This window comes from Peromyscus maniculatus, chromosome 3 (assembly GCF_049852395.1).
Source record: "Peromyscus maniculatus bairdii isolate BWxNUB_F1_BW_parent chromosome 3, HU_Pman_BW_mat_3.1, whole genome shotgun sequence".
Classification (NCBI taxonomy): domain Eukaryota; kingdom Metazoa; phylum Chordata; class Mammalia; order Rodentia; family Cricetidae; genus Peromyscus; species Peromyscus maniculatus.
The window spans coordinates 156,950,423-156,976,371 of NC_134854.1; the positions used below are offsets into that span (position 1 = coordinate 156,950,423).

General features: G+C 38.9%; 1 protein-coding gene across 5 annotated transcripts in view; it reads left to right on the forward strand.

Moving 5' to 3' along the window:
• Atf7ip (activating transcription factor 7 interacting protein) overlaps positions 1-25,949 on the forward strand; it is a 94,355-nt gene that overhangs the window by 46,456 nt on the left and 21,950 nt on the right. For 2 of the 5 annotated variants that reach the window (XM_006976517.4, XM_076568101.1), the window contains exons 2-9: positions 868-2,441; positions 5,066-5,143; positions 6,419-6,564; positions 9,008-9,145; positions 14,013-14,078; positions 16,909-16,982; positions 17,520-17,608; positions 21,272-21,907. In XM_006976517.4, the coding sequence (XP_006976579.1) occupies positions 875-2,441; positions 5,066-5,143; positions 6,419-6,564; positions 9,008-9,145; positions 14,013-14,078; positions 16,909-16,982; positions 17,520-17,608; positions 21,272-21,907 (2,794 nt within the window). In that variant the 5' untranslated portion in view covers positions 868-874. The remainder of the gene's footprint in view (positions 1-867; positions 2,442-5,065; positions 5,144-6,418; positions 6,565-9,007; positions 9,146-14,012; positions 14,079-16,908; positions 16,983-17,519; positions 17,609-21,271; positions 21,908-25,949) is intronic. The other 3 variants (XM_076568104.1, XM_076568103.1, XM_076568102.1) reach the window with 2 other exon arrangements.

A 25,949-nucleotide genomic window follows, 5' to 3' on the forward strand; every position in this document is an offset into this window, starting at 1 on the left:
ATGCAAACCAGAAGCATTAATAAGGATAACAGTTTATTCTTTGGTAAACAGAGTTGATAGGACTCTAACACAATTGACCAAAAAAGAGGACATACTGCAATATGTGTACTTTTTATCCTTTTATATTTATTGAGGTATAATTATAACATACAATTCATCCATACAAATGTACAATTAGTGGGTTTTCAGTAGGCTCACAGAGTTGTGTACCTATCACCACAATGAATGTTAGAACATTTTTACTTTCCATAGAAGAATCCTGTACTCTTCAGCATCCATTACCCACTTTCTCCAAACCCTACAAACCAAGCTGGAGAAACGGCCCAGTGGTTAAGTGCACTCGCTGCTTTTGAAGATGACTTGGGTTTGGTTCCCAGCACCCATTTTCTGTATGTGCTTTTTTCATGCTCCTGAAACATATCTGGATTTTTTTTTTCTCCCTCCAAGAGTGGGTTTCTGTGTATACCTGACAGTCCTGCTGTCCTGGATCTCTCTCTATAGGCCAGGCTGGCCTCAAACTCAGAGATCTCCTGCCTCTGCCTCCCAAGTGCTGGAATTAAAGGCGTGAGCTGCCACCACCCAGCTACTTCTCTGGATTTTTTTATTCTGTATTGAGAATAAAAACTAGCTCCTTTCCCTCTTCATTTTCCTAGCAACTGATATTCTGGTGTGCATGGCGTCGTCTCTCAATTTTATGTTATGTCAATCTAGTAAATATGAAAACTAAGGCATAGCAAGGATTACGTTTTTTATTTATCATTGTTTCAAATTTATATGAGCTAAATTGTTCACTTGAATTTTTCAGTAAACTTGTAATTAAATGACTTGTCTCAATTATTAAAATCTTTTCTTTCTTTTTCTTTGAAGATTCAAAATGGATAGTATAGAAGAACCTCAGAAGAAAGTCTTCAAGGCTCGAAAAACAATGAGAGTGAGTGATCGTCAGCAGCTCGAAGCAGTGTACAAAGTCAAAGAAGAGCTGCTGAAAACCGACGTGAAGCTTTTGAACGGGAACCATGAGAACGGAGATTTGGAGCCTGCTTCACCCTTAGAAAGTGCAGAGTGTAGTCCAGAGAGAGAAGAAGTGAATGGGATCGAAGGGATTTGTTCTGAGTCTGAAGAAAGTAAAACAGAAGTGAAAGAAACACCTTGTATTCCCAGTGTTAGTGTGAAAAACAAGCAAGAAGAGGATTCAAATAGTGAGTCTTTGTTTCCTAGTATAACTTCTGGGCTTGCTTCTACACTAACCACTGAACCAACCTCTGGTAGCCCAGCCTCTGGTAGCCCAGCCTCTGGAGAGCTGCCTGCAGGAGAGCTGCCTGCAGGAGAGCTGCCTGCTGGAGTACCAGCCACTGGTGACTCTCCCTGTGAGGAGTCCCCCTCGAGTGATCCCTCCTCCCGTGATCCCACCTCTGCAGACACTGCTTCTGAAGAACCTGCCTCTGATGATCTTGCCTCTGGTGGTTCCACCTCTGGTGAACCACTGTCTGGTGCACCACTGTCTGGTGCACCACTGTCTGGTGAACCACTGTCTGGTGAACCAGTTTCAGATGAATCAGTTGCTGGTGCAGTGGCATCTTGTGAACTGGCCTCTGGGGAACCCTCTTCTGATGATTGTGCTCCCTCTGGTGATTTGCCTTCCGATGACCTGCCTTCTCGTGACGAATCCTCTGGTGGTCCTGCCTGTAGCAGACTGGCTTCTGGTGAGCTGGCTCCCGGTGAGCTGACTGCAGAATCAGCCGCTGATACTTTTAAACCAAGTGCTGTGCCAGTTTGTGAGCCGATTCCTGAAACTGGCAAGGCAGAGCAGAGTAGCAATAACAATGATGATTGTTCAGAAAAAAATGAAGACAGTGAAAACTTAGACCAAATTCAGAGTAAAGACTCACTTGATGAGGAAGATAAAACTAACAGTAATGTTAGTGAGAAGGAAGAAACTCTAGAAACACATAGTGCAATTATTTGTTCTGATCTACCTCCAGAAAACACGAAGAAGGTAGAGGAAGAGCCCATTGCTGAGCTTGCTCTTGGAGAAGAGGCCATCTCCAGCAGTATGGAAGTTGACCAAAGTGAAAAGGATGATGGGGAAAGTCCTGCAGAAGTTGTAGAAGTCCGTGAAAATGCTACAGAAGACAAGAGGGAGACTGCCTTAGATAACACGGACTCTATGGAGACGGAAGAGATCATCCCTATTCTGGAAAAACTTGCGCCCGCTGAGGATGAACTCACATGCTTTTCAAAAACGTCTCTCCTTCCAGTTGAGACAAGTCAAGATTTGGAAGAGAAAATGGAGTGTTCTTTTGGCTCGCCATCAAAACAAGAAAGTAGTGAGAATTTGCCAAAAGAAGCCTTTTTGGTCCTCTCTGATGAAGAGGATATTTCATGTGGAAAAGATGAGTCCGAGTCCGAAGTTTTATCACAAAACAAGCCGAGCTCTCCAGGTTAGCTGATTAAGGATTTTATTTGCTTTCATAAACTGTTTAATAGAACCTGCTCATTTAATGTTGATATCGGTGATCCTTGAATATCTTATTATAGAAATTCAGCTAGGTGTGATGGTATGAGGGGAGAAGAGGGAGGACCAAGGAATTCAAGGTTAACCATGGCTACGTAAGTAGTTAGAAGCTAGCCCAGGCTGCATGAGACCCTATCAAAAGACAAGTAGAAAAAAATATTACATTTATAAAAATAGAAGAACAAGTGTGTACTAGTACATCTGGAGACAAGCTGTTGTGTATTGCTAAATGATAAATAATAAGTTATAGTCTAAGGAGGCTAGACTAGTATAGTATCTTTTTCTGGGAAAGTTAAGACACTAGTGGAGGGATTGCATCCCACCTTTTGTCTTTCCTGTTTACTTACTGTCTATCTTCAGTATGTGTTTCAGCACAGACATTTTTAACTACTAGTCCATCCTCACTTTCAGAGCTAGACCTCCAGCCACATTTACAAAGTTAGCACCTTGTTCTCCTAGTAAGTCTTCAGCTCACTTGAATTTGGATTTCCACCTTGCTAGACCCCCGTCCTGTCTGTTATCAAACATCACGTGGAACAGGGTTCTCAACCTTCCTAATGCTGTGGCCCTTTAATACAGTTCCTCACGTTCCGTTGACCCCCAATCAAACTTATTTTCATTGTTACTTCATTACTGTAATTTTGCTACTGTTATTAATCCTAATGTAAATGTCTGTGTTTTCTGATGGTCTTCCCAACCCCTGTGAAAGGTCATCCAAGTCCCCAGAGGGGTTATACCCTATAGGTTGAGAACAGATGATGTGGAAGATAGTATTTGTACCTTTTTATTGGTGTAAAGCTTTGAAAATGTCTGGAGAACTTAGATTATCTGCAGGCTACATTCTCCTGATGTATTTTATTTGTAAGATTGAAAATCTATGTTTATTGGCCTTTTGTATTTGCTTATATATGAATTACCTGTTACTTTCTCTATTTTTTTTTCTAATGGGTATATTGTTTTCAAATAGCCTGTAGGACTTTGTTTTGTTTTAAATGTCCTTAAAGATTCGATCCAAAGCTAAAGGGGTTGGAAGACTATGACCTGTGGTCCATCTGAGCTTTGTACAGTTCAGCTGGGACAGAGGCAAGTCTGTTTGTTTACATGTTGTTGCAGTATTATTATTCCTGCCCAGGGTGGCAGTAGTGCTGTGTGAGACCCTGTACTCTTTGGTCATTAACTATTAAAGGTAATGCCTGTCAAGAAGATAGTAAATGCTTGATTTGAGCTCTTTCTCGAAGGTTTTGGGGTTACCAGAACTATAAGATCTGGTTATCTACATTCAGTGATCTTACTGTCGGTGTTGACAGACTAGAGTCAAGTTCATGGAAGATAGAATTGTGAAAACTTAGCAAATTAGTGAGAAGGCTGTATTTGAGAAGACCAGAGGTATCAGAACAAGCTCACCAGGCAGAAGGATAGGGTCTATACAAGTACAGGTGAACTAGGAAGGGCTTATGTTTGGATGGACTTTAGAAACCCCTGACACTGCCTGGAATAATACATGAATTGTTTCTGTACAAGGGCCTTTGATTCTTATTTTGTGTTGAAAGAGGTTTCCTTGGGGCTAGAGAGATGGATGGCTTAATGCTGAATATTCATTTGCTGCCCTTGAAGAGGACCAAAGCTGGGTTCCCAGCACCCACATGGTAGCTCATAACTACCTGCTATAGAGATTCAGAACTTGTTTCTGGCTCTAGGTGCCTACACGCATGTGCATGTAGACACACGCATGCACGCATGCATACATATGCACTTTTCTAAATCTTCCCAAAGGTCAATTTGCTCAAATCCCAAGAATGTTTGAATAAAAGTTAAAGAAATATGGTCTCTGCTTCTTAGTAAGAATCTGTTCACATTTTTTCTTAACAGAGTTCTATGTAAAACTTTAGCGTACACTAATCCTTTAATCTGTTCTAAATCTCAATGCATGTCTTAAGTGCCATGAATCTAGTAGGCAGATCTGAAAAGTGGTCATTCGGCATAGGAGATCTTTGAGTTGTTTAGAATTTACAAGCATGTTAAGTATATCACCATTTTTTTTGGTAATGTCTTAACTACTGCTTTAGTTTTATTAATTTATTTATTGTAAGGTGGTCAGTGTGTGTGTGGAGGTCAGAGGACAACCTGGGAGTCAGTTCTCTCCGTCTACCATGTAAGACCTGGGCATTGGTTGTCAGGCTTGCTGGCTAGTGCCTGGAGCCTCTGAGCCACCTTGCTGGCTCTGCTTTAGTGTGAATAATTGAGAGTAAAGAAATCTGAATCTTTATAGTAGTTGTTACTGGTGGTGGCAAATTAAGTACAGTTGTTGGCTTTGAAATCTGTATGTTAGTTTCCATCTTGAGTTTGTTAGGAATAAACACAATTGGAATGTGCCCTTAGTCTTGAACATCTCAGTTTGTGCTCTCATCGTCTCCAGATTTGCAGTTTTGTGACTTTAATTTTGTGAAATGTTTGTTCGGTAGCTGAATGGTGACCAAAATGTGAATTAATGAGCTGTTACTAATTTCTGCAGAAATAAATCAAGTTCCCTTTCTACATTTGTCCTAACAGACGTAGGAAGGAGTGAAAAGGACAGCAAAGCTGAGGAAGAGGAGCGAGCGCCCGATGGGGAGCGGCCACCTGTGAGAAGTATGCATGTACAGCGCCTGCCTCTTAGTGGGGCCTTAGCTGGGACGGCTGCCATGTCTGCTCCAGAGATGGCCCCAACATTTTAAATTGAAGCCACAGTTCCCTGATCTTGTTGATGACCAGTTCAAGAGTCTTTGGATGTGTTACTTCATATGTTTCAATGTGTTTATGTTAATCATTCCCCGGAGATGAGTTAGATGTACTCTTTAAGTGTCTTAAGCTGTGTTTAAGCTCAGGGCAGGAGAATTTGTCTTGCTGTTGTGAGAGGTAATACGTTTTTAACTACAACAGATTCCTAGGGAAGGGATGCTAGAACTGATGCTGTAGACTTAGAAGAGGATTGGTCAGCTAGAAGCCAGGGGTTAATTTTGGTTTATTTTGTCTGTATTAAAGAGTTGTAAAATAGAACTGCATTAAATAAATTCATAGATAGATGTGGATATATTTATCTACTATTACAATAAAACTGAATGAATAGGTTTTGAGTTCCTCTCTACCCCTCATTTTGAACATTATTTTACAGATCAAAGAAAATAGGTTTTATTTATGGAGCAACATTGGTATAACCATAAAAGGTTGGAATATTAGTGTTTTTTTTTTCTTTTTGAAATGCTGAAAAACCAGTTAAATTTTTTTCACTGTTTCATGAATGTTAACATTTGAAAAATTTTGAAAAAGTGAAGCCTTTGAATGTCTATTCTGTGCCAATTATCCTTTTATGACATTAATTTTACTATCTATATGTATCTGAACTCTTCGGACATGTTAAGAGTACCTGTTAGAGTCACTGCTCAGGGTTGAATGACTAGGGAGCAGCTCCGTCAGTACGACTGCCATGCACCTGTTTTCAGAGGAAGAAGAGTTAAAGCAATTTAGAATATACATAGATAGTAGAAGTCTGTGGCATAGGATGGCCATTATATGTTGTTAAGATATTAATATGTGCTGTGAAATTCAGTAGAGGGAAGATTATGGGAGAGTCCTGTCATCTGTGTGACAAAGCTGTAGAGCATTCTCTATCTTAATGTGAGAATTTCAAGGAAAGAATGCTCCATGTTTTCAGTGCGCATTGCTGAGCAGCTTGGAGGTTCTCTTTGGCATACTGAACATGATCTCAGCTTTACAGCTGAGCATCGGATGCCTGCTGAGCTCTTCCATCTTAAGCACAGTCACACAGTGACCGACTGAGAGCTGTATCTGCTGACACTGTGTGATGGGTCCTGTAACTAAAACACCGGGCTGATCGGGGTGGGGGTTTTCTTGTTGTTTTGTCAGATGAGGTTTCCAGACGGAAACGTTCTAAATCAGAAGACATGGACAGTGTGCAGTCCAAACGTCGGCGCTACATGGAAGAAGAATACGAGGCAGAGTTCCAGGTCAAGATTACAGCCAAAGGAGACGTTAACCAGAAGCTTCAAAAGGTGCTGGACACTACATTTCAGTGTGCCAGATGATCACTGTCTGCAGGCTTCGAGATTTCTAGCATGATCCCTTCTATGTCTACATAGCCAGTCAGAACTTGAAGACAATGACAAGCTATGAAGTCTGATTTTTTTTTTTTTGTTAACTTCACTTTTAAATTCCTCTGAATCTATTTGGCCACAGTATTTTTATTTTAAAACACAGTAGTGATTATTTAAATGAAAGGGAGATGTAATATTTCTCTATTTGTTATTATAGTAAAACTGAATAGATCTTGAGCTTTTTTCTTCCTATATTGAACATTTTTTTTCTTTCAAATTTTGATTAAATGAATTTATTCTTTTTTTTTTCCATTTTGGGAAATAGATTTATTTATTTATTTTTGTTTTTGTTTTTTTCCTTTTTCTTCTTTTTTATCTCATTTTATTTTATTTTATTTTATTTTACAATACCATTCAGTTCTACATATCAGCCTCGGGTTCCCCTATTCTCCCCCCTCCCACACCCTCCCCTTACCCCCAGCCACCCCCCATTCCCACCTCCTCCAGGGCAAATCCTCCCCCGAGGACTGCAATCAACCTGGTAGACTCAGTCCAGGCAGGTCCAGTCCCTTCCTCCCAGACTGAGCCAAGTGTCCCTGCATAAGCTCCAGGTTTCAAACAGCCAACTCATGCAATGAGCACAGGACTTGGTCCCACTGCCTAGTTGCCTCCCAAACTGATCAAGCCAATCAACTGTCTCACCTATTCAGAGGGCCTGATCCAGCTGGGGACCCCTCAGCCTTTGGTTCATAGTTCATGTGTTTCCATTCATGTGGCTATTTTTTTTTCAATAATTGAGTAGAACCTAAATTTATTATATGCCACAGTCGTCCTAGGGACCTCCATACTATATATATAGCCTCCATGGTTCTATGGGCTGTGGTCTGATTGTTCTTTATTTTATATCTAGAATCCACTTATGAGTGAGTACATACCATGACTGTCTTTCTGGATTGAACATTATTTTACAGCTTTATTTGTTTTAAATATTTATAGACTTTAATCTCTATAATAATTTTAATATGTTATAAGTTGGTATATTCTAAACCTTTTTAGTGTTAATATAAAGAATGGTAGAGACAATGCTTTAGATACACTAGGAAAAGGGAATGTTCAAAGTAAAGATTTTTTGAAATTTTCCTCTATATCTGCTATGCTAGCATACAAATATTGAAAATAATTAATGTTACATATATTTTTCAAAGTATGAGAAAGGGAAGACCTCTCAGAGGGTAAATACTATGCAAGCATAAGAATCTGAGTTCTCACCCACCCCACTCATGAAAAGCCACATGTGGTGGTGTACGCCTGTAATTCTGGCTAGTACACTGGGAAGCTGAGGCAGGAAGGAGACTCCTGGGTTTCAGTGACCAGCCAGTCTAGGGGTAGTTGAGTTGAGCTCAACCCTGTCTCAAAACAAGGTGCAGTGTGATCATGGAAAACACTTTATGTTGACCTCTGGAGTCCATCGGCACACGTATGATCACATGTACCTGCTCATGCATGTGCACCACATTAACATGTGTTCAAAATACCTTTTATAGAGAGACATGAAACTCCGGTCCCCCTCCCTCCATGAGATATTAGTTCATAGTAGTTTAGGCTGTAGCCCAGGTTGGCTTTAATCTTGCAGGTGTCCTCCTGCCACAACTTCCAGGTGATTGATTACAGGTGTGAGTCACCAAGTCTGCTTTTGTTTTTCAGGGTTTTAGTCATGGATTAATAAACCAAAGTTCTTTCATTAAGATTCAAGGACAAATAGTACAAATATCTATGCTTTCTTTAAAAAGGAAATTAATGAAGTAATAAAAAATTCGATTACTGCCCAGTTTCTTTCTTGTGCATAATGCGGTAGCGTTGCATCCAGCACTGTTCAAATTGGGAAAGGTTATGAACGCCTGGGGGTTGAGGAGTTCCATCTCTAGAACAGGTTTCTCAGGTGTGGCATATGGATATGCCAGGGTCCTGTTTGTTGTGGTTCAGATGAGGCAATAGTTGAATAAACACATGGAAATATTCTGTCAATTTTGATATTCCAGTGACATTTTTACTGCATCTCACAGTATTGCCAGTCTTTAATAGTTTAGAAAAATTTTAAAACTGTTCTTTTTAACAAATTTTGTTAAAGTTGGTTCAGCATAATAAGGAAGATGAGACAATGTTAAAAATCTTCAAATAATTTTCAGAATTCCACTCTGGAAATGTTATCCTTAGTGTGGACTTCTGTTTTGACATAGTGGTGAATGGCAGTAGGTAGCATTGAGTTTGGGATTTTATTCTTTAAATTAGTTAACCTTGTTTTATTCATAAATAAGTTTATATTATTGTTACTAGTTCTTAATATTTATTATTTTTGTTTGCTGAGTTGCCCTTTTGTAACAAAGGGATTTTCCCCCCTTAGGTCATACAGTGGTTACTAGAAGAAAAATTGTGTGCTCTACAGTGTGCTGTGTTTGATAAGACTTTGGCAGAATTGAAAACACGCGTGGAAAAGATAGAATGCAACAAAAGGCATAAAGCAGTTCTTACTGAGCTACAGGTTTGTACACTAATGTTAACTTTATTCTCCATGTTTCATTTTATAATTTATTTTCTGATTATATATTATCGTTTTGATGTATTTTAAGCTGACTACAAAATGCATTTACATTCTATGTAAGAAATAAAAGGTGTCTGTTATTAGTTCTTTTGGGGCTGCTGTAAAAACAGAACCATACATAGCTAGATGCTTTACCAACTGAAATGTATTACTTCACAGTTGGAGAATTGAAACCCAAAGTGAAGGTGCTAGCAGATAGTTCTTTCTGAGTTGTAGTGCTGTGAGGAAGAATATACACCACATCTCTTCAGATGGTTGCTGACAGCTCTGAAGTGGCATCATTTCCATTCCTGGCTTTACCTTCACATGGCATTTTCTCTGTGTGTATTTTGTGTTCAAATTTCTCTGTATTTGAAGGTACCAGTTATATAAATTAGACTAGGAGGGAACCACCTCAGTCCAATAGACTTAATATTAATTGATTATTTTCACAGTGACTCTTAGATACTAGGGTTGTCGACTTTATATATAATATGAGCTTTGGCATAATTTAGCCCACATCAGAGACTCAGAAATAACCTAAATTGGTACTTAAAAGAAGTTTTTGTTTGTCACTGAAGAAAGGTCAGTATATAGCATATCTTAGATGCAAAATATTTGTGAAGGATTATTTTTCTATCAGTCTACTCTCTCTGTGGCCATTATGTTTTAGTGATGTTAAATAGTGCTGGAGAGATGACTCAGTGGTTAAGAGCAGTGGCTGCTATTGCAGAGGACCCAGGCTCAGGCCTCAGCACTCACATAGTGACTCACAAATGTCTGCAACTCCAGTGGGGATCTAATAGCTTTTACTGCCCTCCTTGAGCACAAGACACATTACACATATGGTGCATGTGTATACATGCTGGTGGAAACATTTATACACGTAATTTTTTAAAAGATGTTAGTTTACTAATCCATATTAAAGGTAAGTACTTTTTTGTATATATAATTGAGGATGATTTTGGGCTTCTGGTTTCCTGCCTCCACTTACTGTTAGGATTATAAGTATACACCATCACACCTAGATTTTGTGGTGTTAGGGGTCAAACGCAGGGCGTTGTTCATGCTAGGCAAACACTCTACCAACTGAGCTACATCCTCAGTTGCTCTCACTCCCTGCCGAAATGGTTCTTTATTCAATCAGTGGAGTTCCTCAAACAAAATGTGTAATATATTCCCCAATAATTCTGCGTTGAGAATGAAAATGGAAATATAATCATTTGCCTTTTTATTAATTAGTATTATAATGAACTTTTTTTTTTTTTTTAAAGATTTATTTATTTATTATGTATACAGTGTTCTGTCTGCATGCCAAATCTCATTATAGATGGTTGTGAGCCACCATGTGGTTGCTGGGAATTGAACTCAGGACCTCTGGAAGAACAGCCAGTGCTCTTAACCGCTGAGCCATCTCTCCAGCCCTATAATGAACTTCTTTATTCTAACTTTGGCTTAAGTTCTGCTTTATCAAATATGTATGTAAACTCCACCTTGGTTCAGTTATCATTTGCTTGGAATATCATTTTCTGTTCTTTCACATTAACTTTATATCTTTGTCAGTGTGATGTGTTTCTTGCAGGCAGTAATCAGTTGGATTTTTTTTCCTCTTTTAATTTATGCATCTTTGAACTGGAGAGTGAAGATGATTTACATTTATTACTAAGAACTTTATGCTCATTCCTGGAATTCTGTCTTCTTCCATGGCCCCAGTTCCTCAGTTGATTTGAATACTTTTTTTTTTTCTTTTTCCCTTATTCACCTTAGAAGTTTGCTAATTCTGTTAGTTCATACATTCTCATGGAACCCATTTTTCCCTAAGCTTTTATGATTGAGACTTTCTTCTTTATGTAGGATTCTCTAATTTTTTTCTAATTTTGACTTAAGTGGTCATGGTTTGATTTAGTGTTTGTTCATCTTGGGATGACTCTCCCCCCCCACACACACACATTTGAATTTAGAGGATAACTTTTCTGAATATTGTAAACTATTTGGTAGTAATTTACATGAAATATATATATCATTCCGTGCTCTCCTGACTTTTAGGTTTTATGAGGTAGTAAAATTATAATGAATTTGCCTTTGTAAGATGGCCCTTTACTTTTGTAGCTATCAGCATTCTTTGCTGAGTACTCTTGATAATTCATTTTAACTATAATGTGACATGAAGAGTTTCTTTCTAGTCATGTCTGATTAGGGTTTTCTAATACCTCCTACACTTGAACAGTTTTCTTTTCTTTTTATTTTTAAAGATTTATTTATTATATATACAGTATTCTGTCTGCATGTATGCCTGCAGGCCAGAAGAGGGCACAGATGGTTGTTGGGAATTGAACTCAGGACCTCTAGAAGAGCAGCCAGTGAGTGCTCTTAACTGCTAAACCATCTCTCCAGCCCAAACGTCATTTTCTAAATTGGAAATTTTCTGCTATAATGTGATTGAATAGATTTTTTTTATGCTTTTAGTTTGCGTCTCAGCTCCTTCTACCCCAGGGATTATTAAATTGGACTCTTGATCAGAGTTGCTGAAAGTTGCGGTTATGGTTCATTATTCTTATTATTTTCCTTTATTGCTGTATGAATATAAGAATTCCTTACCTTGTTTTCAGTCACTGATATTCTTTCTTCTGATTGATAAGTCTTTGGGTGATGCATCCCACTGAGTTTTAAATTTTTTATTGGCATTTTAATTTCTTCTCTCTCTTTTTTTTTAAAGATCTATTTATTTATTATATATACAGTGTTCTGTCTGCACATATCCCTGCAAGCCAGAAGAGGGCACCAGATCTCATTACAGATGCTTGTGAGCCACCATGTGGTTGCTGGGAATTGAATTCAGGACCTTTGGAAGAACAAGCAGTGCTCTTAACCTCTGAGCCATCTCTCCAGCCCCGTCTTTTAATTTCTAATATTTCCATTATTTTTTTATTATTCTCCAGAATATCTCTGTGTTAAATTTGAATTTGTTATCTAAATACCTAAGGTGCTTTACTTCATTTAACTTAAATTTTTTCATTGAAGTGATAGTTCTTTTTAAAACTACATTTTTTAATTCTTTGGCATTTCAATCACTTTGTTATCTTTGGGTTTAGTTATTAAAGGGTCATTAACTTGTGGAGAACTCTCACATGTCTGTGTTTCTGTATCTTAATGTATATATCTGTTGATTGATACTTCTGGCTTCATGTTTTAGCTGGCTGCTTTTTATTGCAGTCTCAGTCTCTTCTACCACTCAGAGGAGAGAGAATATACCACAGTAACAATTGATATTAAAAAAAAAAACCTAGATGTTTAAATTTTTATTACAGTTATTTAGTTTGTGTGTATATGTATATAGATATATGTATGTATGTGTGTATGTACATACATGGTACACATGTGGAATCAAGACAGCTTGCAAAGGTAGACTCTGGTGTGTGGGTCAGGGGCTTGCAAGTGCTGAGCCGTCTTGCACAACATCCTTAAATGTAGTAATAATTACAAACAACATCTGTTTTCCTACGTAGGGTAGAAGAGCAAAAACCCAGGACATATATGATAAACTCAGGACTTAAAAATGAAATCATAGTTATTTAGAATAGAAAAGGGAATAGGAAAAGGACGGCACAGGAGAAGCAAATTATGAAAGACAGGAAAAACATACTGTGAAGGAATGAGAAACTGCAGTGAGTGTTAAGCATACACACACACACACACACACACACACACACACACACACACACACACACACACACACACAGATACAGAGACAGAATGCCTGAGCCGAGCAAGAGAGAGAGACACACAAAGGAATACAGAACAGAACAAAAGCAAGCAGAAGACCAGTTGAAGAGAGTTTAAGAATGCTCTGATGTGTTTTCCCTGAGCTTGTCAGTTGGCAGTTCACTTGCTTTAGAAGGCAAAATGTCATTGAACTGTTTTCTCTGTGAATTCCAAACAGGTTAGACCTGAAAGGGTTGTTTGCCTTCTGAGCTCCTCTTGCCTTTCAAAGGATAATTTATAAATCCTCATCTCACCTGCTGTAGATCAGTAAAGCCTTTCTGAAAAACATTTAGTCACTGAGAATTCCACTTCTGTGAATGACCCTCAAGAAATAAAAAGTTATCAAGCTATCAATTATAGCCTTGTATGACTATATCAATGCACTGGAAAACATTCACCTTATCCAGTAGAAAAAAACATTTATATAATCAGCCTCTATCTAGTACAGCAGTTCTCAGCCTGTGGGCCATGACCCTGTCGGGGGTCACATGTAATATCCTGCATATCAGGTATTTACATTACAATTCATGACAATAGCAAAATTATAGTTATGAAGTAGCAACAAAATAATTTTATGGTTGGGGGGGTCACCACAATATGAGGAACTGTATTAAAGGGTTGCAGTGTGAGAAAGGTTGAGAACACTGCTGTAGTAGAAAAGTGCATGTACAATGAGTCTCTACAGTACATAGATATCCAAGTAGTTTGTCAAGGGATCTCTTAGGGCTTGCATGTATGCCTACATGCCTGTATGTTTCAGTAGGAAAGTTAAATTTAATTATCACCATTTTGAAAAATAACTACAAATAAAACCTTACATATTCCAAAATATTCTGGTGGAAAGTGAACTCACCTAGTTGTGGGTAAAGTCAAGCTGGTCTATTAGTATTTACACCTGGCAATTATTTAAGGGACTACAGTGGGTTTCCTGTAATTTTCTGTGTTTTTCAAGTATGTATTTTATAATCAGCTTGTCTTTCCTCTGAAGAGCCTGTTGTCTTTAGATTTCTCTTGTATATAGCAGACTTTAAAGGAGTTACACTACTTGACTTTGTTTGTTTTCTAGGCCAAGATAGCCAGATTAACCAAACGTTTTGGAGCAGCCAAAGATGATCTTAAGAAAAGACAAGAAGTAAGCATTTCTGTTCTAGCCATGTTCATTGTCTTACTGTTTTACTTTTGTGAAGTGACTCCATGACCATGGCAACTCTTACAATAGAAAACATTTAATTGGGGCTGGCTTACAGTTTAGAGGTTTAGTCCATTATCATCATGGTAGGAAGCATGGCGGCACACTGGCAGACATGGTGCTGTAGAGGTATCTGAGATTTCTACATTCAGATGGGAGGTAGCAGAAAGAGAGAATGACACTGGGCCTGGCTTGAGCATTTTAAAACCTCAAAGCACACCCTCAGTGATACACTTCCTCCAACAAGGCCACTTTTCCTAATAGTGCTACTTCCTGGTGCTCAAGCATTCAAATCTTTGAGCCTATGGGGGACATTCTTATTCAAATTACCATATTCCATTCTTTGTCCCCAATAGGCTTATAGCCATATCATAATGCAATACATTCAGCCCAACTTCAAAAGTCCCCGTAGTCTATAACAGTCCCAATACTGTTCAAATGTCCAAAGGTCAAAGTCTCTTCTGAAACTCAAGGCAATCTCTTAAGTGTAACCCTCTATAAAATCAAAATAAAAAACCAGATTACATACTTCCAACAAACAATGGCATAAGATATACATTACCATTCCAAAAGGGAGTAAAAGGGAACAAAATAATAAAACACTGGGCCAAAGCAGGACTAAAAACCAGATGGGCAAACTCTAGACTCTGATCTCTATGTCTGATATCAAAATGCTCTTCAGATCTCCAACTCCTTTCAGCTTTGTTGACTGCACATACTTCTTTCTTTCAGGCTGGTTCCATTCCCTGTTGTAGTTCTCCTTAGCAATTATGCCATGACTGGCCATCTCCAACATCTTGGGGTCTTCAAGGCAATCCAGGCTTTACCTTCACAGCTTCGTGCACTGTCCTCTCTGGGCCTCCTCTATGCAGGGACACCCATGCTACATGCCTGGCCTCAGTGGCTTTCCTTAGGTACAGAGGGAGATTCTACAACCTCTTCCTTATATCCTTGACTCTAAAGCCAGAATTATTTGGCCAAAGCTGCCAAGTTCTGCCGCTTGCTGGGGCTAGAACATGTACCTGTTATTCAAATATATTTCTACCAGCTTTCTGTTTTCGATTGTTTTCTTCCTGAATAAGTTTGGATGTCCTGAAACTTGCTCTGTAGATCAAGCTAGCCTCATACTCAGAGATCTGCCTGCCTCTACCTCCTGAGTGTGGAGGATAGGGGCATGTATCACCACACCCAATCCTAAGCTTTTCTTTAATTCCTTTTCACAAGTTGGAAGTTTAGCTGTGTGGGACTTTGCCCCGAGGTTTTCACTCTCTTTATTCTATCTAGTATCAAGCTTTTTTTTTTTTTTTTAAATCTGTTTATCTCTGAGCACAAGACTTAACTCTATTATACTTTCTGGTGTCCCCTTTCTCCTCAGACTGCACATTTTGTGCTTTTTCTTACTCAGCCTTCTTCTCTTCATTATAAATCTGCGTAAGACTGTTCACTAATAGCCATGCAACATAGTCAAGACTAGGCTGTTTTGAAATCTCCTCTGCTAGTGCCATTAGTCCAAAATCTTCAGTTTAACCTCAAGCACATTTTTTGGACAAGGGCAAAAAGCAGCCACATTCGTTGCTGAGTTATCACAAAATAATGATTTGTAGGCCATTTACTAATTAGTTTTACTCATCTCTGAAACTTCTTGAGTCCAGCCTTCATAATCTGTATTGCTGTCAGCACCACTGTCCTTCACCTTTCTACTAGGATGGCCCATTAAGCCCCCACTTCAAGTGCTACTGCTTTTCCATTTTAAAGTTCCAAAGTCCACACTCTGCCAACAAGAAACATGGCCAGGCCTATACAACAACAATCCCCTAGTCCCTGTACCAACTTCTGTCTTAGGGTTTCTAATTGGGGCTGTCTTAGAGTTTCAGAGGTTCCATTATTATCATGGTGGGGAGCATGGTGGCACACAGGCAGACATGGTGCTGGAGAGGCAGCTGAGAGTCCTCCATCTGGATTGGCAGGCAGCAGGAAGAAAAAGTGGGCCACTAGTCCTGGCGTGAGCACCTGAACCCTCAAAGCCCACCCCCAGTGACACACTTCCTCCAAAGGCCACGCCTCCTAATGGTGCCATTCCCTGTTGACCAGACATTCAGATCTATGAGCCAGCGGGGGGCCATTCTTATTGAAAACACTATTCAGTTACCTGTGTAATTTTAACTAACATTTCCTTTATCATGACTGTGAAGTTTGCTTTCTTCCACATATTTGTGTAGGTTTTTGAGCTGGACCTTTAGACTAATTATTCTCTTCAGTATTCTTAAGTGTCAGCATTTCTCTTCATCTATTTGAGGTTGCAGAATTCTTGAAACTATGTTTTCTGTCTTTTAAATTCTGTTTTTAAAGGCTAGGCTTGGTTGGTAGTGTGCTTACCTAGCATGGGAAGTACTGGATTGCATCCCAGCACCACACGGGACAGAGCCCTACAAAGTATTCTGAGAAATATTCAAGAAAATTGCCAGCTTCTAAATAGAAGTAAATTGTGTAGAACTAGCTACTAAGATAGAGGGAACACTGTCTGAAAAAAAAATGACCAAGTTACCATCTGGAGATTGACAGTATGAAAAAAGTTGAGGTTTATGAAGAAAAACTCCATAAGAAAATAGAAAAAGTCAAAGTATTGATAGCTGATCCTGCAGTGTTTTTCTATTTTATTAGTTAAATAATAGATCAGATATTGAGAAAGTACTTGAATGTCTTTTTTTTTTTTTAATTAATAATTCCTATATATTGGGTTTTATTTCTTACTTTGGTATTTCCCCTTTTTCAGAGCCCTCCAAACCCACCTATATCACCAGGAAAGCCTGCCAGTGATGTCAGCAGCAATAACAATGTGACCTACAGGTACGACCGCAGTCTGTGCATTGTGTTTACTTAGAAAGCAAGGTTCTGCTTAGTGTTGGCATGAAACTGTAAATACCTGTCTGTGTAGCGGTAAATGCATCAAGTCATAGCTGCTTTTCTACTTTCCCTTTATATTATGTATTGGTTTTGCTAATTTATTACAATGTTTTCTTTTGTTAAGACTTTTTTCTTTCCTTTTGCAGTGTTGAGGATTAAATCTAGGGGTCACCCCTCCCCCAAACCCTACATATTTCTTTAAGAACATGTCATTAATAGTTTTTAGCAATTGAGAACTGGTTGGGTCAGTGATGAGAATGTGCCGTTACTTAGGTACCTTCTGACAGTGGACTACAGACAGGAGCTCGGCTGCAGTGTTATCTGACATGGCCGAAGTCTGTGAACCCACTGTGGCTTCAGGCACAGGGTGCAAACCTCAGCTCTTACCCTTGCCCACCATGGACCACTGTTTTTCCTGTGCTTTGGTGGGTTCCCCCTAGGGTGGCATCGCCATTGACTGTACGTGTATCTGTTTCATAGAAATGCAGGCACAGTGCGACAGATGCTGGAGTCCAAAAGAAATGTTAGCGAGGGTCCACCACCATCCTTTCAAACTCCTGTGAATACAGGTAACTTTGTTTTTTAAATACCAAAAATACATTTTCTTGGGCCCTAAATTCTTTGGTTCTCTTTTGTGGTTAGAATGGGTTAGAAAACAGGACACTTTGGTATAAATATGAATATTTCAAAAAAATTTCAGGATAAAATATAAGTATGCATGAAAAGATAGACATTGAAATTCCCAGTGTAGTACTTCTCAGCCTTTTTTTTTTTTTTTTAAATCTCTAGGGCCCTTTACAGTCTCATGAAATTACTAAGAACTCCAGAGAATTTTTGAGTTAAACTAATTGATACTATCAATTGATTTAAAATAAAAAGTTAAGGTCTTTTGTTCACTTAAAATTAATAATAAGTCCAGAGGCAGGTGGATCTTGTTCAAGGCCAGCCTGGTCTACATAGTGAATTCTAAGACAGCCAGGGCTACATAGTGAGCCCTTGTCTTGAGTAAACAAAAACCCTACAGAAATAAATTACAATAATCTTGTAATATGCACACAAAAACTTTTTTTTTTTTTTTTTTTTTTTTTTTTTTTTTTTTTTTGGTTTTTCGAGACAGGGTTTCTCTGTGTAGCTTTGCGCCTTTCCTGGAGCTCACTTGGTAGCCCAGGCTGGCCTCGAACTCACAGAGATCCGCCTGCCTCCGCCTCCCGAGTGCTGGGATTAAAGGCGTGCGCCACCAACGCCCGGCACAAAAACTTTTTTAAAATAGAAAATAACTGTATTTTTAACAAATAATCAGTGAAATGGTAGAGATCTGAATCTCATATCCAGAACCTCCACTAAACAAACAAACAAAGGCAGCCACCCCGCTTGCCTGTCCCAGTGCTAGAGAGGAAACAGGCTCTGGCCAGCCAGCCTCCATGGTGAGCTCCAGGCCAGGAAGAGACCCCGGTGTCCCAGAAGAGGGTAAAAAGGAGGTGGAGAGTGGCTGTCACCAAGATGCAGAAGGCTGTGTGTGAAGCTAGTGCCAGGGACCAGATAGAAACTCTAAAGAGAAAGGTGAATGCCACCAGAGGAACGGACGGCCCTGGAGCTGTCCTCTGACCTCCACGTTCATGTCCACATGTGAGCATCCGTGGACATACGCAGTACCAGTGAAAACAGGGACGTGCTACCTCTGTCACATTTCTTTAAAATCCTGCTTAAGATGGTAAGCAGCTAATGCTGGCTGGATTCTAGTTCTGTACCTGCTTTTGATCTCTTCCAGTCTGCTGACTTGATCTAGGAAAGAAATGTAGCCTCACCCAGACAGATGGGAACGGGCCAGGTAGCTGGAGGCTCCCCTCTGATGGTGGTTTCTGTGGAGCTAATGCAGAGCAGAGCCAGAAATCACATGCTTTTCTCACTGTTTTTCTAAGTCCCTCTTTCAACAAACTGAGTCTTGTGCAGGCCTGTAATTCCAGAACTCGGCAGGCTGTGGCAGCTAGATCATAATTCAAGGCTAGCAGATGATTTTGCTGGGGGATAGGACATAATAGAAATGGTAGTTTTTATTACTTCTTTATGGACATTTTAAAGTAAATTTTACTTTTTTAAAATACTATAATAAGCATTTGTTAGTTGAAGGCTTAGTGTTAGAGGAGTATCTGGTACCTCTGTACTGCCTTAGATTTTGTAGTTTTCTCCTTATCACAGTCTCATTTTCATTGTTTGTTACCACTACAAATATTACATGGAACATTCCATTAATAATTCATATCTTTTATTGTGATAATAATTTTATTATTAGGCATTATTTTTAACTATGCTTAATTTCCAAATTAAACTTTACTGTAGGGATAGGTGTACAATCATGTGCCACATAATGACATTTCAATGAGTTGTGAATGCCTTTAAAATGGTTATCTGGTGAGATCATAATGGAGTTGAGAAATTCTTATCAGCTGCTGAAGCCATAGCTGTTTTACTATTGTAGCTCATCATGTTATTCTCAAGTGAGTTATGTTCATGGGAACAGAGATCCAGCATTGTGAGCTATACAGACCGTAGTAGATAGAATTGTGTAGGATACCTAATGACAACTATTTACTGCTTTATTACTATTACCAATAGTTTACTGTAAACTGATGAGCCATTTTATGCTTGTAGTAGCTGCATATATTTCATAGTTACTGTCTCTTGACCCATTGAGAATGATTGATATATCCCAGCTAGATTTGTACAGTCTTGTGATCATACAGCATTGGAATTATATAATGACACATTTCTCAAAACATACCCATGTTGTTAAAGGTTACATGACTACTTGGAAAAGATGTGGTGTGTGTAAGGTTTCTCTATTCTCTGCCTTATGCATCACTGGGACTCTTAGGATATAATTTCTACAGATATGGAGCTGCTGAACTAAGCCAACAGGCATTCTTTTGTCCACATAGCATAAAATTGAAATGTCTCATTACTATTAGGAAAATAACCATGACATTGTAAACTCCATGCAAGGTTCCCAGGAAACTATAGGTATCCCTCTGCACTTACTGAGAATTACTGCTCTGGTGTACCCATGATTTTGGAAAGACTAGATAGCTGAGCAGTCAATTAAGTATATTTTAAACCTGTTCCAATGAGACTAAACCTAAGTAGTTGAGTCGTAAGTTACTGTAAATCTCTGTGGTCAGCACTTAGTCTTTTCTCTCTTTGGTATGTGTTCTATTTATTAATTCATCTCTTTTTTTTCACTCAGTGCTTTCCTCTCTATCAGTATTTATATGCTCTTCTTGAAGGGATCCTTTACCCAGAGTGAGTTCTTTCCCAAGGAACTCAGTAAGACTATCAGGTTTCCTCTGGTTCCAGTGGTAAAATACAGCCATCAGCTGTAGCTGGAAGTTTTCTGCAGGTCCCGCCAAGCCCCTGCAGCCCCTGCAGCCCCTGCAGCCCCTGCAGCCCCTGCAGCCCCTGCAGCCCCTGCAGCCCCTGCAGCCCCTGCAGCCCCTGCAGCCCCGTGGCCTGCTTATAAAATAATCACTCAGAGGCTTATATTATACCTGCCTGGCCATTAGCTCAGGTTCATTACTGACTAGCTCTTACACTTAAATTAACCCTTAATTCTTATCTATGTTTAGTCACGTGGCTTGGAACATTTTCTCAGTTCTGCCTTGTCATCTTGCTTCCTATGTGTCTGGCTGGCGGCTCCTGACTCAGCCTTCCTCTTCCCAGAATTCTCCTTGTCTGTTTGCCTAGCCTATACTTCCTGCCTGGCTACTGGCCAATAAGCATTTTATTTATCAACCAATCAGAGCAACACATATTCACAACATACAGAATGATATCCCACAGCAGTCAGCTTCACTCACTGATGGGCAGTTCTTTCCACATTTCTTGCTTGTGTTGAATAGAATGAGGTTTAAAAAATACCTGCATATTTTTACTTAGTTTTCAGTATTTTTTAATTGTTTTTCCAGTTCCTCTGAAGTGAATGTTGTAATTTTCAAGATCTGTTTTGATACTGAGATAGCAATCTTACATATTAACATCAAATCATGTGGCATTTCGTAAAGACACCAAGTGTACACACAAAAGTGCTTGTAAACATTTCAGTGTTTTCAAACTTAAACCTGCAAGTTTTTTTTTTTGTGGTAGCTTTTCTGTATATAATATATTGAACTTGTGAGACTTAGTTTTAGCTGACACATTAAGGTAGCTATCTCGACTGAGACTTGTGTTTTTCTCTGTAGTGTCTTCAGCCAGTCTCGTCACTCCTCCGGCAATTGTCAGTAGTCAGCCTAAACTGCAGACGTCGGCCACCTCAGGTTCTCTGCCGGCAGCGTCTCTTCTTCCTGCTCCCAGCACAGCCACAGTAGTTGCCACTACTCAGGTGCCTAGTGGAAACCCTCAGCCTACCATCTCGCTGCAGCCCTTGCCAGTGATTCTGCATGTTCCCGTTGCCGTAAGCTCTCAGCCTCAGCTCCTACAAAGCCATCCAGGGACTATAATGACGAATCAACCATCTGGCAGCGTTGAATTCCTATCTGTGCAAAGCCCACCAACAGTGAGTGGACTTACCAAAAACCCAGTACCCTTGCCACCCATGCCAAACCCCACCAAACCAAACACTCCGTCAGTGCCCAGTCCTGGTGTTCAGAGGAACTCTTCCACCACTGCTGCACCCTTGGGGACCACACTTGCTGTACAAGCCGTTCCAACTGCACACTCTATTGTGCAAGCCACAAGGACTTCTTTACCCACAGTGGGCCCATCTGGACTCTATAGCTCATCAAACAATCGAGGCCCAATACAGATGAAAATCCCAATATCTGCTTTTAGCACTTCATCTTCTGCAGAACAAAATAGCTCTGCCACCCCAAGAAGCGGTAAGTTGGTTTGCTTATTAACAGAAACAAAGACACGTTAATGGCCTTTCAGTGATTAAGCTCTTTCTAGCATTATTGGAAAAATGGGGTAAACAGGTTTTGTAGCAAGCATTATAGTTTTTATGATTGATTGGGTGGACCAGGACAATTGAGTAAATACATTTTAAGTATCTAATTTTAGAAGTTTATTGCAAGAGATAATTAAAAACCATTTACCACCAGAAACTGGTGGTGCATGCCTTTAATCCCAGCACTTGGGAGGAAAACTCAGGGGGATCTCTGAGTTCAAGGCCAGCCTGGTCTACAGAGAGAGCTCCAGGGCAGCCAAGGCCACACAGTGAAACCCTGTCTTAAAAAAACATAACAAAAAACGACAACAAAAAAAACCCCATATTCTTTGAACAGGCCTAATTTCAGAGATGCCATAGATGATACCCATAATTTAAGCTGGAATCAAATGGCAAATTTTTGCTGTACATGAAAATTGATGTTAAATTATATACCCATATTGTTATAAATTATTAGGTCATATAACTAAAACTTGCCATGTCTTATATTTATACACATATATTTACTTGATAAAATATGTGCTATATAATTAAATTATATTTGTTCATTATATCCTTAATGGACTTTAAATAGTTCTTGTTTATAATGAAGTACTACCCTTTAGGGCTCAAATTATACATAATTCCTTCAAGAAATAATTGGTGCTTGTAATATTCTAATGTCCTGTGGCACATAGAAACATTTAAGATAGAAAAGGACATTTAAGGTAGTCCTTTTCTCACTAACTATAGATTAGATATGTAGTCTTGCCATTAAATAAGTAGTTATAAATGTAATAAATATTAAAGTAGGCTGTTTGATAAGATGTAAAAGTGGATGAGAGTCCTTGAAAGGTATGAGCTAGAGAACAGGAAATGGGAAATGTAACATTACATAATTCTTTTGTGTGTGGAGGAATATGGCAACTATGAATGTTGACTGCAGTGTGGAAAACGGTTGGATTGAAATTAGGGTGACCAGATGATGAGCTGTGGCAGGAGCAGTTCATTAGATGAGAGATGGAAGCATGAGGAGGTGCAGACGAGAAAACAACGGTCCAATTCGATAACATCTTGATACTTTGTTAATGTAAGATTTGTTAGCAAGGGCTACAGAGAGAGACGTCTCAGCAGTTAAAGACTGGCTGCTCTTCCAGAGGACCCAGGTTTGATTCCCAGCATCCAGAAGGCAGCTCACAATCCTTTAACTCCAGTCCGAGGGGATCTAGTGCCCTCCTCTGGACTCCTTGGGTACCAAGCTATGCACATGGTGCTCAGGCATACACAACACCTCCATACATAAAATCAATCAGTTTTTTTTTTTTAAACAAAGAAAGATTAATTCTACAAGAAATTCTAAATTTAAAAATGGTTTGGACTTTACTTTTAAATGTGTATGTCTGTGTATGAGGAGGAGAGCAAGTGTCTGTATGCTTAGAACTGGAGTTAGTTCATTGTGAGCTGGGTGATAAGGGTGTTGGAGCTTGAGATATGCAGGTCCTCTGCAGGAATAGTTTGCTGTGCTCTTAACCATTGAGCCATCTCTCCAGCTGCTGGTTGGGCCTTGTAAAACATTAAATGTTAGTCTCATTTAGTGAGATAGATATTAAGGGGTGGTTGATTTGTAAGGGAGTTAGGTAGTTGTATAGGATTTACTAAACATCTTTCATTCCAAAATATGGGAAGACTAGATTTTTTAATAACACTAAGGAGTTACTCCATCACCCATAATTTCCTTTGAGTTTTTGCATGCTTTTTGCCTCCTATCTCGACTCATACAGTTATCCAGACCTACAATAGAATACTACCAGTCTGTACCTAGAAAGGACCTTGAGGACTGTAGTAAGACTTCAGTAGAGAGATGGCTCAGCAGTTAAGAGCACTTGCAGAGGACCTGGGTTCAGTTTCCAGCATCCACATTGCAAAATTAACAGCTGCCTATAATTCCAGCTCCAGAAGATTGACACCCTCTTACAGCCTTCAGAGGCACCTGCATACTTGTGGTAAACATACTGGCATTCAAAACACAGATAGACAGACAGACAGACAGACACACACACACACACACACACACACACACACACACACACACACACACGCAGAAATAAAAAGGCTTGTTAAAAATGAGCAGCTGGTGTTAGATAACATAATCCATCAAGCAGGTAACAAAATAAATGTGTATCCTACATGATAGAAAGATTTTAAGTGATAATTTGATTTCACATCTTGATTAATTTTGTTGATTGATGGATAGTTTCTAACTTCCTATTCTGAGAAGTAGCTCAGGTAGGTAGTAGAATGGGGAATATGGACTGAGACTGAAAAATGCTGCATTAAAAATGCTGCATAAAACAGTGGTGTCGCATACTTTTAATCCCAGCACTTGGGAGGCAGAGGCAGACAGATCTCTGTAAGTTCGAGGCCAGCCTGGTCTACAGAGTGAGTTCCAGAACAGGACAGCCAGGGCTGTTACACGGAAAAACCCTGTCTCGAGAAAACAAAACAAAAAACAAACAAAAATTTGAAGGAATTTTTAGCCTGTAAAAATGAAAAGGACAGGGCATATTGAAAATCTAGATAAAGGAATATTGTTACAGTTTTGTGAATAATTACCTTACCCTGAGACAATTATGCTAAGAATAGAATCATTCTGAATAACAAAACAGCATATACACACATACAAACACATACACATATATATGCACATATATAAATACACATAAGTACATACTATAGATATGAAGTAGATCATTGAATATACTCTGAAAAAAGATATAGATAAAAAATAAAAAAAGGTAAAAGGGTAGATTAGTGAATCTACTCTAAAAAGAAAAAAGATATAGACATGATAAGATAAAAGGTAGATTTTTAAATCTACTCAGAAAAGAAAAAAGAATATGGATACAATAAAAAGGTAGGTCATTGAATCTACTTTTAAAAAGGAACTACTTGTTTTAAATATTTTATATTGGATTAGATTTTTACAGGATAAATAATGAAATTTTTTGTCTCAATTTGTTAAATGTTAATGGACTGGACATTGTTAATTTATATAATGGTGTTTTTTTTTTGTCTGAATCTGTCAAATGTTAATGGACTAGACATTGTTAATGTAATTCTTGACTATATATTGTATATACTTATTGTATCTATCTTGTATTATAAGCTTCCTATATTATTTAGACAGAAAAGGGGAAATGTGGTGATATTGTGTCCCCTCAATATATTGTGTACCCTAGTAAACTTATCTGGGGTCAGAGAATAGAACAGCCACTAGATAGACATAGAGGCCAGAAAATGGTGGCACACACACCTTTAATCCTAGCATTCTGGAGGCAGAGATCCATCCAGATCTCTGTGAGTTCAAAGCCACACTGGAAACAGCCAGGCATGGTGACTCACGCCAGGAAGTGATGGCAGGAAGCAGAAAGGTATATAAGGCAGAGGACCAGGAACTAAAGTCTTTAAGTTTTTAGGCATTTAGCAGCAGTTCAGCTGATATCCATTCGGATGAGGACTCAGAGGCTTCCAGTTTGAGGAAACAAGATCAGCTAAGAAGTAGGCAAGGTTAGGTTGGATGTGGCTTGTTCTGTTTCTCTGATCTTACAGCGTTTACCCCAATACTTGGCTCTGGCTCTGTTTTTATTTAATAAGACCTTTTAAGATTCATGCTACAACATACATTTAGTGTGTATGTAAAAAAACAAAGTGATGTTTTGGTAATAGTGCTTGTGTATATTAGTTCTTTAGCATGTAAGACAAGTAACCTAGAACTAATTTTATGGTAAAAGTCTTTCAGGAAATGTGTGTGTGTGTATTTAGTATTTATATATTTTTATTGTTTTTAAGATAGGGTCTTATGTAGTTCTGTCAGGCCTAGAACTTGCTATGTAGAGTCTGTAGGCCTAGAACTTCCTCTGTCTCACAGAGCTCTGCCTGCTTCTGCTTCCCAAGTGCTAGAATTAAAGGCATGCACCACTACATCCTGCCAATTT